This window comes from Cucurbita pepo, chromosome 7, assembly GCF_057944985.1.
Source record: "Cucurbita pepo subsp. pepo isolate OVF chromosome 7, ASM5794498v1, whole genome shotgun sequence".
Taxonomy (NCBI): Eukaryota; Viridiplantae; Streptophyta; class Magnoliopsida; order Cucurbitales; family Cucurbitaceae; genus Cucurbita; species Cucurbita pepo.
Genome location: NC_141804.1, coordinates 3,954,293 through 3,969,814, shown reverse-complemented (window position 1 = coordinate 3,969,814; position 15,522 = coordinate 3,954,293). Strand labels below are relative to the sequence as shown.

At 37.6% G+C, this 15,522-nt stretch overlaps 2 protein-coding genes across 2 annotated transcripts; one reads left to right on the top strand and one right to left on the bottom strand.

Annotated features, from left to right (window-relative positions):
• The first annotated feature begins 87 nt into the window (after positions 1-87).
• Positions 88-1,916, top strand: LOC111798212 (glycosyl hydrolase 5 family protein-like). Its single transcript, XM_023681223.2, has 3 exons — positions 88-629; positions 741-1,338; positions 1,419-1,916. Exons 1-3 carry the CDS (start codon positions 219-221, stop codon positions 1,832-1,834), a joined length of 1,425 nt encoding a protein of 474 aa, XP_023536991.2. The 5' UTR covers positions 88-218; the 3' UTR covers positions 1,835-1,916.
• Positions 1,917-5,337: 3,421 nt separating this feature from the next.
• LOC111799271 (transcription factor PRE6-like) lies at positions 5,338-6,508 on the bottom strand. The gene is made up of 2 exons (XM_023682748.2): positions 6,379-6,508; positions 5,338-5,528 (listed from the first exon to the last, which is right to left on the bottom strand). Exons 1-2 carry the CDS (start codon positions 6,505-6,507, stop codon positions 5,376-5,378), a joined length of 282 nt encoding a protein of 93 aa, XP_023538516.2. The 5' UTR covers position 6,508; the 3' UTR covers positions 5,338-5,375.
• Positions 6,509-15,522: the final 9,014 nt, after the last annotated feature.

Sequence of the window (15,522 nt, the reverse complement as noted above, 5' to 3'; positions counted from 1 at the left end):
TATAAATACAACATTACATTCACTTCATTCATCGTACTTCTCATTTATACTTCACATTTACGAGGTAATGGCAAGAATACTTTGCTTTAATATTCTTTTCTTTGTTTTCTTTTTCTCAATCCTTACCTCTCTCCACACAAGGAAGATGGATTATAGATGCTCGAACAGGTGAACGTGTGAAGTTGAGTTGTGTCAATTTGGTATCTCATGCTCAGTCTATGGTTGCTCAAGGACTTGATAAGCGTCCATTGAAAGAGTTGGTAGCTGAGATTAGTAGTCGCAAATTCAATTGTGTTCGATTGACGTGGTCTGTCCATATGTTTACTCGTTATGCATATGAGACTATTGGTGATGTCTTTGACGGTCTAGATATTGCTGATGTAAAAAATGGAGTTAAAAAGCACAATCCTGAAATATTGAAAATGACGGTTGCTAAGGCGTTTCAAACTGTCATTAATGCTTTGGGCTCGGAGAAAATTATGGTTATTTTAGATAATCATATTAGCCAACCAAGATGGTGTTGCTCTCTCGATGATGGAAATGGGTTCTTTGGAGATTGCAATTTTAACCCGAGTGAATGGCTTCAAGGCTTGTCATTTGTTGCCGTGCAATTCACATGCAATCCATATGTGAGTTTGACTTTCTAAATTAACTTTTTAGTGTTACATTAATATATAACAAAGGAAAACTTCATTATTCTTACTAATATTTTGAATTTTTACGATCTTTTTGTGTTAAAGGTGATAGGAATGAGTTTAAGAAACGAGCTTCGAGGGTCATTATCAAATGCTGATGCTTGGTGCTATTATGTGAGACAAGGAAGCCAACTGATCCATAGAATAAACCCTAATCTCCTTGTAGTCATTTCTGGACTAAACTATGACAATGATCTAAGTCATCTAAAGAAAAGGCCTCTAGGCTACACTTTACACAACAAAGTAGTGTTGGAGGCACATCTCTACTCGTTCAGTGGAGATCATGAAAGCAAGTTCACAAAGAATCCATTAAATGTAATATGTGACCAAATCATGGAGAAGTTTGAAAAGGAAGCTGGGTTTGTGGTGGACATGGAGAATCCATATCCTTTGTTCCTTAGTGAATTCGGGTACGATCAATCGGGTGGAAATGACGCTCAAAATCGATTCATGAGCTGCTTTTTAGCTCGAATTGTAGAGAAGGATATTGATTGGGCGTTGTGGGCTTTCCAAGGAAGTTATATGTATAGACAAGGACATCAAGATATTGAAGAAAGTTTTGGTGTTATGGATTACTCTTGGACTAAAGATCGTAACCCTAAACTTCAACAATTACTTCAACTTGCCAAGAGAATCAACCAAGGTTTGTCGTTGCTGAATTATCTATATGAATCATATATATATTTTTTCGTCAGAATTTGAAACAAAAGTTTGTTTTTGCAGATCCAAATTCAAAAGCACCAATGTCATACATAATGCTACACCCAGCATCGGGACAATGTGTTAAGTCCAATAGCAACGGAGAAGCTGAACTTGGTGATTGTACAGCTCCGACCCAATGGAACCATAGTGGAGATGCAAGTTTGATGAAGTCGTCAAGCGGGAAATGTTTGAAGTCTGCTGGAGATGGGAAGTCGCCAGTGGTATCTGATGATTGCTCCGGTGATGGAAGCAATTGGACGGTGGCTTCCAAAGCAAAGCTTCAATTGGCCACCAAAATTGGTGAAGACAATTTTTGCTTGGAAAAGGAATCTGATACTTCAATTGTTGTGAAGAAATGCATTTGCCTAGATGAGGGGAGCTGCATGGATGACCCTCAAAGTCAATGGTTCAAGCTTATTCCAACCAATGTTGCTTAATTTATTTATTAATTTGAAATAGAAATTTAGAATTTTTGTTAGATTCTATTGGAATTGGAATTTGGTAGGGGTTTTTAGGATGGTAGAGTTTGTTCTTAAATCGTATTGGTCAATAATTTTTTCGTATACAAGCGAGCATGAATCTTTTCGTATACAAGCGAGCATGAATCTTTTCGTATACAAGCGAGCATGAATCTTTTCGTATACAAGCGAGCATGAATCTTTTCGTATACAAGCGAGCATGAATCTTTTCGTATACAAGCGAGCATGAATCTTTTCGTATACAAGCGAGCATGAATCTTTTCGTATACAAGCGAGCATGAATCTTTTCGTATACAAGCGAGCATGAATCTTTTCGTATACAAGCGAGCATGAATCTTTTCGTATACAAGCGAGCATGAATCTTTTCGTATACAAGCGAGCATGAATCTTTTCGTAATCATATGTTGTCTCACGAACAAACTTTGAAACTTTGTGGAGGAACCCTTCCCTAAGGCATCTAGCTGATTCAGTCCAGTTGAATTGGATTAGTTATTTGTCTCATTTAGCCTCGATTTTTTATGTGATTTGAATGGAGCATATTTTGGAACTTGACAAAGGTAATTGGTAATTTCTTTTTAAAATAATGTCATGTTATTGAATCGAATTGATAATTTTAGTAGCTAATTGAATTTTCTATATGAATTTTCTCATAGGACAAGCATGAATATGGTTTATTATTGAATATTTGAGAAGTATATAACAACATCGTTGGAAATTAAGCTTCTAAAACATTATACTTGGCTACTAGTATGTGATTTGCTCGGTATTACTAAATTGTCGGCATAATGTTGTAGTTGATAGCATGTTTATTCTTTGTTATGTTTATTACAACAAGTAATTCGTGTAGTTGATAGCATGTTTATTCTTTGTTATGTTTATTACAACATATTTATTAGCAGTAATTCATGTAGTTGATAGCATGTTTATTCTTTGTTATGTTTATTACAACATATTTATTAGCAGTAATTCATGATTGTGTGTCTGTTAGTAGATATTGTGTTTATTTGGAGTTTTTTAAAATAAGAGATTTCTACTCCTTGTAAAGAATGCCAATGAGATCCCACATAATTGAAGAGAGGAACGAATGACGTTGGTCCTTGGGGGTGGATTGTGAAACTTGGAATTTGACTTTGCTGAAAAACAATCATTTAATTTGACTATTTAAAACAAATTACATTCTAATCCGCCAACAAATCTTGCGCCTAAAGATGCCCAAGGCCAGAAATACGCTCTTCCATTCTACATGTAGTAACGTTAATTCGAATAGAAATATGCCCTTCCATTCTACATGTAGTAAACGTTAATTCGAATAGAAATATGCCCTTCCATTCTACGTGTGTAGTTTAGAAATAAGCAAAAACCTTAGAGAAAGCCCAAGAGGAAAAGCTCAAAGAGAACAAGGAGTGGGCTTGGGATGTTACAAGTGGTATTAGAGCTAGACACCGGGTGATGTGCTAGTGAGGCACTCAGCCCTGAAGGAAAGTGGATACCGGGTGGTGTGCCAGCGAGAACGTTGAGCCCATAATGGGGTGGATTGTGAGTTTCCACATCGATTGGAGAGAGGAACGAGTGTCAGCAAGGACGCTGGGCCCCGAAGGGAGGTGGATTGTGAGATCCCAAATCGATTGGAAAGAGGAACGAGTGTCAGCAAGGACGTTGGACCTCAAAGGGAGGTGAACATCGAGCGGTGTGCCACTGAGCCCTGAAGAGAGGTTGACACCAGGTGGTGTGCTAGCAAAGACGCTAAGCCCAAAAAGGGAGGTGGATTGTGAGATCCCACATCGATTGAAGAGAGGAACGAGTGCCAGCAAGGACGTTGGGCCCCGAAGGGAGGTGGACATGGAATGGTGTGCCAGCAAGGACACTATGCCTCGACGGGGGTAGATTGTGAGACCCAACATCGATGAAGAGAGGAACAATTGCCAGCGAGGACGTTGGGCTCTGAAGGGAGGTGGATTGTGAGATCCCAAATCGATTGGAGAGAGGAACGAATGCCAGCAAGGACGTTGAGCCTCAAAGGGAGGTGGACATCGAACGGTGTGCCAGCAAGCACATTGAGCCCCGAAGGGAGGTTGACACCAGGTGGTGTGTCAGCGAAGACACTAGGCCCAAAAGGGGGGTGGATTGTGAGATCCCACATCGATTGAAGAGAGGAACGAGTGCCAGCAAGGACGTTGGGCCCCGAAGGGAAGTGGACATCGAATGGTGTGCCAACAAGGACACTGGGCCTCGAAGGAGGGTAGATTATGAGACCCAACATAGATGGAAGAGAGGAACGAGTGCCAGCGAGGACGTTGGGCTCTGAAGGGAGGTGGATTGCGAGATCCTACATCGGTAGGAGAGGGGAACGAAGTATTATTTATAAGGGTTTGGAAACCTCTCCATAGCAGATGCATTTTAAAAACCTTGAGGGGAAGCTCGAAAAAGAAAGTCCAAAGAAGACAATATCTACTAGCAATGGGCTTTGACAGTTATATTAGCCCATCAGAGAGGAGGGACCACACAACATTCTGTAAGCTAGTAGAGACTCGAGGTCTCACTCCCCTTGAAATTATATTATTAGGATACAAGACGGGAACTACGAAAAGTCCGTAATTGTATTTGTAAGTTGGTTATACTAGAGTCGTATGCATATGTTCTGTATTATCATTAGGTTATCACGTGGGGATCGTTCAAAGGATCTCCAACTATTTTTTTCGATATTGAATATGCTCTATAGAACTATTATAGAATAGACAACTAGTAGAGGTCATATATATCTTAAAGTTAATTATGGTAGAGGTGGCACCCGACCTTATCATGCTTTGATTTGAAAACAGGGTAATGATGGAGTGCAACCTGACTTTGATAATGTACTCAAGGAAGCTTGGTCACATGACTTTAATAATCCAAGGATGTTCAATAGAGCTTGATATTGTTAACTAAATCATTGGATAGGGTCATAAGATTAGTTAAGTGAAGCGTTAAAATGTCTATTTGGAGAATGAAAACTCTAGTCCGAGCTCAGGCAAACTTAGGAGATATTGGGTGAAAACCCCCCTCTGTATTAACAAGCTCGGAGGAGCTATACGAGTTACTAAGGATGAGAATCTGGGTCATTACACCAAGAGACCTATTAGTAAACACATGTTATATCGATCCATAGAGTTTATAGATATGGTTGATATCTATTTGTGAGCCTACGAATGAGCTACTTATTGAATAGCTTTGTACTCATGTGTGCTACTCTTTTTTTCTCTTGCAAACGGTACCTAAGATAATAGTTAGTAACTAGCATATTCTAAAAGTTAGGAGGTTATGAAGTTGGTTTGATTAGAGTCTTATATAGACTCGAGAGCGTCGGTGGTAAATATGTTTGGGACATGTTACATGTTGGCTTGTATACTTCGAATTTTATTATAATAATTTTTTAGATTAAGTTATTTAGCCTCGAAAGGAACCGACATGGTAAGAGATAGAGAGATTGAAAATAGTGGTTAATAATTAGTGAAATGGTATTTTACATTAATAAACTCCTAATGAGAGCAGCCTCGGTGCTATCGTTTTGTGTTTCGGCCATGAGCTGCGACAATCGCTCACTTAAATCATTCATTTCCCCATGCAAGCTCCTTATGTAATTGCACGTTTCTTGCAACACTTCGGAAGCCGATACCTATGCAAGAAAGAATAAATTAAGTACACTATAGAGCCTCCCCGAGATCTATGGAACCCTCGAACAACCTTCCCTTAATAGAGGCTTGACTCCTTCTCTGGAGTCCTAGAACAAAGTACATCATTTGTTCAACACTGAGTTACTTTTGACTATACATTCGAGGCCAACAACTTATTTGTTCTACATTTGGAGATTCTATTGACATTGCTAATTTAAGAGCATAACTCTGGCAGTATGTTAGGAATCACGACTATCCACGTCCTACATTAGCTAATTTAGGGAATGATCATGGGTTTATAAGTAAGGAATACATCTTCATTGATACGAGACTTTTTGGGGAAGCCCAAAGCAATGTCATGAGAGTTTATGCTTAGAGTGGACAATATCATACCATTGTAGAGATTTGTGATTTCTAACATGGTATCAGAGTCATGCCCTTAATTTAGCCATCTCAATAGAATCCTCAAATATCGTGAGCCTTGGAGGTATAGTCAAAAGTGACTCAACTGTTGAACAAAGGGTGTACTTTGTTCGAGTACTCCAAAAAAGGAGTCGAGCCTCAATTAAGGGGAGGCTGTACGAGGGCTCCATATGCCTCAGGAGAAGCTCTACAGTGTAGTTTGTTCGGGAGGAGGATTGTTGGGAGGAAGTCCCACATTGACTAATTTAGAGAATGATCATGAGTTTATAAGTAAAGAATACATCTTCATTGGTATGAGATCTTTTGGGAAAACCCAGAGCAAAACCACTCGAATTTATGTCCAAAGTGGACAATATCATACCATTGTGGAGAGTCGTGATTCCTAACAATCTTCCATGGTGTTGAAAAGCAAAGAGTTAGAATTATAACCTTGTCGGAAGGGATGTTGCGAATTTGAGGGATGAGACGCTGCAGCTTGGAAACAAGGTCGGTGATCTGATGGTCAGAGATATGAGTGGGGGAGGAGTTTCTGGAACGAGATGATCGTCGGGTGGACATTGTGGGGAATGAGCAACGAGATGTTGTGGGAATGAAGGATGGAGGAGTATTTATAGAGAGAGGGACTTGCTGGGGTTCAAGCGGACAGCTGCAATGGAGAATAGCTGTGGGTGAATTTGGTGTTGGGTTGCCTTTCTTACTCTTTTTTGGGTTACATCTGTCTAATAGCTCTGCTAGGTCCATTGTTGTGGACTATAGACTATCGCGACATACACGATTTTAGTTGAAAGAGGACTATAGGGACGTACACGAGTAAAGTTGAAAGATATTTTTAGCCTAACGAAATTTTGGATTGGTTGCTTTGATGACTAAGTAACTTGAATAGAATCAGCTGCACGAGCCAACTCAACCCTCTATTTTCAGATTGGATTATTGGATAGTTTTTTTTTTATAATTTAAAAAATTCTAATTATTTATAATGCATATGAAGTTAATAACTAAAATCTCATAAAATTTAAATATAAAGTATTTATAAGTCACAAATTATCACTTACATAAGTTTTAAATATCAAATATTCTTAGTATTCATAGTAATTTTACAAATAGAATAGGATTAGGTTGGAATCCTATTTTTAGTCTAGTCAGACTTATAACACTCTCCTGTTAAAGAATTAAATTAGATCTAACCAAACAAATTTGGAGTTAAGAAAAAAGTGGTCAAGGATAATGAATGTGAACCGGGAAGCTCAAATAAGTCTAGTTTTCATGAGACCAACCAACTCTATGAACATAGCACGTTTTCTATAATACAGCACGTTTTTTTCTTCTTTAAACGTGATGAAAAGTAAATATGAATAATGTTTGAAAATTAGAGTTTTGAAGATAGTTCATTTTTACTCGGCTTTTTATTAGTTTCAACGCTGAAAAGTGGGTCAATTATGTTCGAATTTTCAAACCGACATGTTCATCAATCTTATTTTTCATATTCACACTTAGAAACTTTACATCACATGGAATGTTGGGGTCTAAGTAGTATGGTAATAGAAAAGGGTTTAAGAAGTCAAGAGTATGAAGAAACAGTTGAGGGGAGAAAGTTGTGGTTCAGATTTGGATTGCTCATTAACGAGAACGACAATGTTGACCAAATAAGTTTTAAGATTTAAACCCATTATATAATAATATAATTAACATATGTTTAGTACACACCAAACTAAACGTAAATAGCCTATCAAAACAACAAATTTCTCACTAAGAAACAACTCAATGATGTCGAGTTCAATATGTTTCGTGCATAAATGATACTGTGAGATCCCGCATCGATATATTGGAAAGAGAAATGAGTGCCAGCGAAGATGCTGGATCCCGAAGAGGAGTGGATTGTGAGATCCCACATCGGTTGGGAAGGAGAACGAACCATTCTTTATAAGAATGTGGAAACCTATCGCAGACTCGTTTTTAAAAATTTGAGGGGAAACACAAAAGGGAAAGCCCAAGGAGGACAATATTTGCTCGCGGTGGGCTTGGGCTGTTACAAATGATATCAGAGTCAGACAACGGGCGGTGTGCTAGTGAGGACAGTGAGTTCTAAAGGGTGGGTGGACATCCGTCAGTATGCCAGCAAGGATGGTGGACCACAAAAGGGGTAGATTGTGAGATCCCAGTTCCATTGGAGAGGGAACGAAGCATTTTTATAAGGGTGTAGAAACCTTTCCCTAACAAGCATTTTGAAAACCTTGAGAGGAGTCCAAAGAGGACAATATCTGGGTGTGGAAATCTTGGGAAGCCCAAAGAGGACAATATCTGGGTGTGGACATTTTGAAAATGTTGGTGGGAAGCCCAAAGGCAATATGTGGGTCTAGAAACCTTTCCCTCATACGCGTTTTGAAAAGTTGATCAAAAGACCAAAGAGGACAATATCTAGGTGTGGAAACATCTCCCTAACCGACGTGTTTTCAAAACTCTGAGGGGAAGCCCAAAGAGGACAATATCTATGTTTTCAGCTTGAAGGAAAAAACCGAAAGAGGACAATATCTGGTAGCGGTCGGCTTAGGCTATCACAAACATTCTATACATGTGTAATTATCAGCCAACCAATTGCTCCCCGATAACTTCTAAACACAAAAATGATATTTTTTTTACCCTTGTTCTCTCTTACATCGAATGTTACAAAATTCTTAGAAACATTGTGACAGTCTTCTTAAATAATTTGTTCAAATCAAGTCGAGGTTTCGAATCTCACACCCCAAAAAGGTCATCAATAATCGGAGTAAAACATCATTAGTTATTATACTAGCTAAATCTTCAACTAAACCACTGTGGATAGTAGAAGTGAGTGATCAGTAAATTCTTGGCCCTGCCCCGTGGACAGGCATTCTAGGACGACAGTTCATAACTCAACCATGTTTCATCCACATGGTCTTGTGCATTAAATATTGGTACCTTCCTGCATTACCCCAATTTACCTGATATTAGTATGATGTCCCTGAAGCCAACATCCGGTACTCCATGACAGCCACTCCTGACTTCTGCCAAGACTCCAACTCTACTCTCTCTTCTTCTTCATTTTCTTTATTTAACTAAGCCAATTATTCTACTCTAATAATTTAATATTCTTCACATGAATTAACTGTATCTTTTTCAGATCATTAAAACAAACGTGTGTACTTTAGGGTTACATTGTTTTCGTATGAACTAAATTGTTCGGTTTGTTAAAATTTAAGCACTATAAGTGGTTTTTAACCTAGGGTGAGAAATTAAATATTCGATTTTTCTTTTTAAGCTTGAACTTTCGAGATTTTATTGACGGTCTTGGAGGTCGTGTTTTAAGATAGAAGAGAAAAATGCTTAAAATATCCTAGGAAGCAAAGAGAAATATAAAAGAAAATAGTCGAAATTCTGTCGAAATTCCTTTACGAGATTTGTTTAGGATGTTGAGAATATCAAGTTTAGGCATTTGATTTGTTTGAATTCGTCAAGAATCAAGAAAGAACGAAAAGTAACATTTTTGGATTTGTGTTCTCGATTTTTCCTCAAATTTGCGAGTTTTACTTGAATTTAGATTATAAAATTTTAAGATTTAGTGGTATTTCGCACATGGTACTTAAAGGAAGCTGGAGTTGAATCGATTTCAAAGTCGATGTTTCAGTGTGCGTCAAGAACGAAAAGATTTTACAGCTTTGGACCATCTTTGGACTTATTTATTTCTTCATGTGTTTAATTTTAAATTACAAGAAAAATACCTTTGTAAAGATGGATAAAAATTATAAAATTTTGGTGAATGGGAGAAAGTTATAAAAATCCAAAAAAAAAAAATCATAAACCGATCAAATTCGGGGAAACAAACGCATCGGCGAGGAGAGAGAGTGACATACAACAGACGAAGAACGGTAATATGCAATCGGCGTCGAGTATAGGCAGGAGAAGCATGTTCATGGATGTCAAAGTTTGAATGGGCGCACACATCCATGGATCGATTTGACTGAATCCGTCTACCTACCTTCGACCTGATCGAGCGACCCACAGTTCAACCCGAAACTTGTGACCGAGACTGCCCGACGATGTTCGACCTGACCCAATTCCTACGTGCCATAGATGTCAACTTGAAACTCGTGACCCAGACTGCCTGACGATGTTCGACCTGACCCGATTCCTACGTGCCATGTGCCATGCAAGTAAGCGTGTGCGTCTCCCTTTTTTACCCAAATGAAGAGATAGAACTTTTGTGAATAAACCGAAGGCTAAAAGTTTCTAGAATCCAAGAACCAAAAAGTTGACATTCATCCACAAAATTTGTTCTCCATAGCTCGAATCATGCTACGAGTCTTATACTATTAGTTTTAGGAAAAATTAAGGAGCCAAATTGGTGAAGTCGAGGGGAGATAAGCTCTCAATCGCCCAAATGAGAGCAACTTGGATTCAATTTTTTTGGGAAGTTAGTATTGAGCAACCTACTTTCACTCAACATATCTTATTGGTTTTTGAACTAAATTAGCTTAAACCTGTCTCAAATGATCTATGGTGTGTAGGACTACAATATTCGAAAAAAATCGAGTTAAGTAGTCACTGAATCTACTAAAAAAAACTCGTGTCTCATAGGGTTCAAGATTGGTCTTCACACATCAACTGCTCGCCTAAGGTAGACGACGATGACATGACAGTCCCAAAATAGACCACATCATCCCTTTAGGTTTTCTAGACCTTTACTCATGTGTGGATTGGTTCACTTACTTTTTAGACTAGTTCTCATAATAATTTTTAATGTTCTAGAAAATAGACTCCATTTGAACCCTACCAAAGAAGTTTTGAAAGGTCGTAAAAATTGATCTTGAACACAACCAAACAGGTAAAACTCTACATTCAATGACTATTACTCACTGATTGGACCGATTCACCTACTTTTAGAACAGTTCTTATAAAAATGTATGTTGTTCAAGACACAATTTTTCCCCTACCCAAGACGTTTGAAGGAATTTTGACCTTGGAAAGGTCGTGAATAGTAATCCCAAACACAACCGAACAAGTAAGTATACAAAGTAAGTTATAAGAAATACTTGCAGGGGTCAATTAGGACCCTCGACAAATGATTAGAAATTTTGTTTAGGAGCCTAATTGACCAAGTATCATGATACTTAAACCTTAAAAATCTAAAATTTTAAGGTTTAGCCCATTTTTAGTTTTATATCTTCGCAATGCATATTGGAGAACTCGGGTAGAGTTAATATGTTTATAAGCTTTCCAACATGTCTTGGTTGATTTATTATCCCTGGTTTGGTTGAGCATGATGCACGTATATTTACATTTTTCAATGCATGATTTTAAGTTCAAGAACTAGTATATGTCCATTTATGCTAATAGAGATTGCTATGTGCTAAAAAAAAAATGTTATGATTACGTTAGATAATGAACCAATATTCTAGCTTTACTAATGTTAGAATCTAGATTTGAATTTCATAGAACAGGGGTTGTCGTCCCACCTGACACTTTGAGTACTGGAGTTTTCACTAACCTCTCCTTTAACTGAAAACTCTGCTCAAATTTTGGAGTCCAGACAAAGGGCTTGTCCTTATTTGCCAACTGAGTCATAATTGCATAAATTTTAGAGAAGCCTCGAACGAACCTTTTGTAATAGCTCGCTAGTGCCAGAAAGCTTCAAACTTCATAGACTATTGTTGACCTTGGCCATCTCAGAATCGTTTCTATCTTAGCTAGATCCACAACAACAATTCACATTTAGAAAATTTGGCGTACAACTAATGAGCTCTCAACATAGGCACGATCTTTCTCCAATGATCCTCGTACTCTGCTTCTAACTCAAAATAGAGTAATATGTCATCGATAAACACGATAATGAAGGCATCAAGATACTCCCTAAACACCTTGTTCATAAGTTCCATTAATATTGTGGAAGTGTTGGTGAGGCCGAAAGACTTCAATATGAACTCATAACGTCCATAGCGACTATTAAAGGTCGTCTTGGGTATATCATCCTCTTTGGTCCTCAAATGATGATAACATGTCCTCAAGTCATTCTTGGAGACCACTGAGCCTTGCAACTGATCAAACAAGTCATCTATCCTTGAAATTTAATACTTGTTCTTAGTAGTGACCTTGTTCAACTCCATGTAGTATACGCACAGTTGTAATGTTCCATCTTTTTTTCTTTACAAACAATATAAGATCTCCCCTCGACGACATTAGGCCAAATGAAACCCTTATCTAATAACTCCTATTGTTGCTCGTTCAATTCCTTAAGTTATACGGGTGTTATTCTATAAGGTGTTTTGGAGATCAGCACGATACTTGGTTCTAGGTCGATCCCAAAGTCGACTTCTCTACTAGAAAGCAACCCAAGCAACTCTTCTAGAAGAACATATTTGAATTCTTTGACTATGAAACCTCATGCATATTGTGTGTATATTGAGCAAAGGTTATCTGATATGTTTTTATATGATTTTGTGTCCTATTTCTTTCCATGATTCAGCTGCTTAAGAGTGCCTAATATATGCAGCCTTTAGGGTTTACGAAAATGAGGTATTCACCTAGTAGGTCTATGTGCATCTACATGGGCCATATATTGAGAAATATTATGCATCCAAACCCACCTGAAAATGAAATTCGAACCTAAAGCTATTCACATGACTCTAGGTCTCATTAAACATGAAACCATAGTTGCACGTGTTTGTATTTCTCGACTCCAACAGTTGGATCTGTATGATGACAATGTTTGGTATTAAATTTCCACATACATGTTAGAAATTCCCATCAATGAATTATTATTAAGTTCTTGGGCGGGGCCACATTTGGGTGCCAAACTACAACATGTACAACACATAGTGAATAATTATTTATTTGATTTGAGATGTTGGAGTGAAAAGTAAAAAGGTCCTAATTCAATTTCTCCATCTGAAATTCCATTTTTCTAACCCATTATCATTCGTTTTTTTATATTTAAAATTACAAAGTTCGAAATTCGTGAACACAATTTTATGTCTAATATGTCGACGACTTATCCGACCTTTCTTAAAATTCACTAACATATTAGACGAACACATTAGACATAAGATTTACAAGCTTAATTTCAATTCCAAAATCATTCAATTATTTATATATATATATATATATATATATATATATATATATATATATATATATAATGCTCAGATTGTTTCGGTCTTCAATTAGCTACTATCAAAGCCTCCTTCAGAGAACCTCATGAAGTAAGCAAGAGGATTCTAAGTTACATAAAGGGGACAGAGTTGATCATGGATCCATTCTTTGCACAAGAAAACCGCCGGAGTGGGGGATTGTCCTTCTCACTGACCCTAAAGAGGGTGGCTCAGCCAAAGACAGACACCCAGGACTTGAACTTCGTTCGGCATAACTCTCAGTTTGATTTTGACCAATCTATAACCAAATTCAATCGTTGCAGTACTTTCAAATAAGATCGATATATATATTATTTTTTTCAAAAGTTTTCATCTTTCTTAAGTAAGCATTTGATTTTTTAGTTTTTTTTTTTTTTTTTTTTTTTTTTAGTTTTCAAAACTTTAATTTTAAAAATTCAAACAATAAAGTCATTTTAAACATTTTTTTATTTAATATAAAGTTTTGACTACATTATACTCGAAATGTAATCAAAACTTTATATTAAAGATTTTTGTTAGGAAGAATTGGTATCAATTTTCTTTTTAAAAGTTGATAATAATATAAAGCAAAAAATAATACATTTTTAATTAGGATAGAATTGTATATACATATATTCTTTTTATTTTATTTCATAATGATTACTTATTGTCCCACCCTCTTTAAAATATATATTCAAATTAGATTAAAATCTTAATTAAATATTTAAAAATAAATAAATAGATGTTTTACAAATTAATATTATACTTTTATTAAAGATAAAATTTGGAATAAAATACCAAATAAACCTAATATAACTCTAAGAATGCTCATCTTTATTAGCAGAAAAATTTAAAACATCAAAATACGTTAAACATTAGAAAACACTGTCAAACTTACGTGTTTCAAACATCATGCTGGAGTTCAAAATAAGATAAAACAATTACAAATTAAATAATTTAAATAAATGAAATGCAAACACCGTATCCTAACCAAGACTAGGAATTTTAAATATGCAACTATCTTATGCACGCGCCACAGTCTTTAATTACGATGTCACCGTCAACCGTACATGGGAGCCTTGCCTTTACCTGAAAAAAAAAAAAAAAAATGGCACACGGAAGAAATACTCAGTAAGTGACCCCACTAGGGGTCATGCTAATGCAAACATATGCAATCATGAATTAGGAACCTATCTCTAATCATCTTAAGGGTGGCCTCCAGTCTCGGACAAATTGGATGTGTAGTACTTCCCTACACACGACTCACACGTCCGAGTATGAATCCTCAGGGCGCTCGCACACCCCCTGAACGCTTTGGTCAAGCTAATCTGTAGCGACGTACGGAGGTCAGCGGAACCCCATAGTGTCATGCGCCTCATGAATACCCTCATCTGTGTACATTCGCACCTATGTGCATTCGCACTCATCATACGGTGCGCATCAGCGCTCATCATCTCTAGGGGAAGTAGCTCTGTGCTCATGAACATACAATATGCATGAGGTCCCTCTAAGTCCAATTATACATCTCTTCTGACACAACCCTCTAGTCTCATCTCTTGGTTACACTATGTAACACATGCTCGTCGATATTTACATTAATATCATTTTCATACTCTTAGGGTTATGTCCTATGTCGATCTAACGACGTGATGCAATATGACAAACAACATCGTAAGACATGTTCAACATGGAAAACATCATCATGTTAATAACATCGTCATGCATACATCATACTCATCATAGAAGCCATTAAGTGCATCAAATATAACATGTACGTCATGCATCAAAATATAAATAACGTACAATTAACATACAGCACAACACAATGTCATACTCATATATCATCATAAATCAAGCAATATTTAGCCTACCCTATAGTAAGCCACTTACTTGGTTAGCCTTAGCCGAAGTATTCCCTAATTAGCTAAACGTAAGCTCCCGTTCCGTGAGAGCTGCTTCCTACGTTGTCGGAGTTTGTTTCCTATCACACTGTTCGCCACCTTCCGTTAGTATTCCACAATTAATTTACCAATAATTCAATAAATGTGAAATATGGCTCTAAAACGGCCTCGGATACCTTAATCGAGGCCGAAAATAGGTCCGAGAGGGTTGAAACAATAGAAACCGAGCCAAAAACAGGTGAGCCGAGCCGAACAGCTGCTGGGAGCCGCTGGAGCCTCACTAGAGGGAGACTGAGCCATTTGCGCCAAGTCGAGCTGAGGGACCGCCTGCACCACTGTGTGACAAGTCCAGCCAAGTCGTGCAGTAGCATCGGGTCGAGCCGCGGGTCACAGTCCGATTCGGGTCGCGGGCTGCAGAAGGCTATTGGGCTAGACTAATTGTTGGGCATCGACTTATTGGGCTGGGCCACAAGTATTTTGGGTTGCAGGTCGGTTCGATTAGACCGTGGCTCTCATCTCGGGTTGGTTCAGTTGAACCGTAGCTTCTGGGC

Coding starts and splice junctions, on each gene's coding strand:
- LOC111798212 (XM_023681223.2), top strand. CDS start 219: ATGGTTGCTCAAGGACTTGATAAGCGTCCATTGAAAGAGTTGGTAGCT. Junction 630..740: donor AATTCACATGCAATCCATAT/GTGAGTTTGACT, acceptor TTTGTGTTAAAG/GTGATAGGAATGAGTTTAAG. Junction 1,339..1,418: donor TGCCAAGAGAATCAACCAAG/GTTTGTCGTTGC, acceptor TTGTTTTTGCAG/ATCCAAATTCAAAAGCACCA.
- LOC111799271 (XM_023682748.2), bottom strand. CDS start 6,507: ATGTCCACCCGACGATCATCTCGTTCCAGAAACTCCTCCCCCACTCAT. Junction 5,529..6,378: donor GCAACATCCCTTCCGACAAG/GTTATAATTCTA, acceptor TTTCTTGCATAG/GTATCGGCTTCCGAAGTGTT.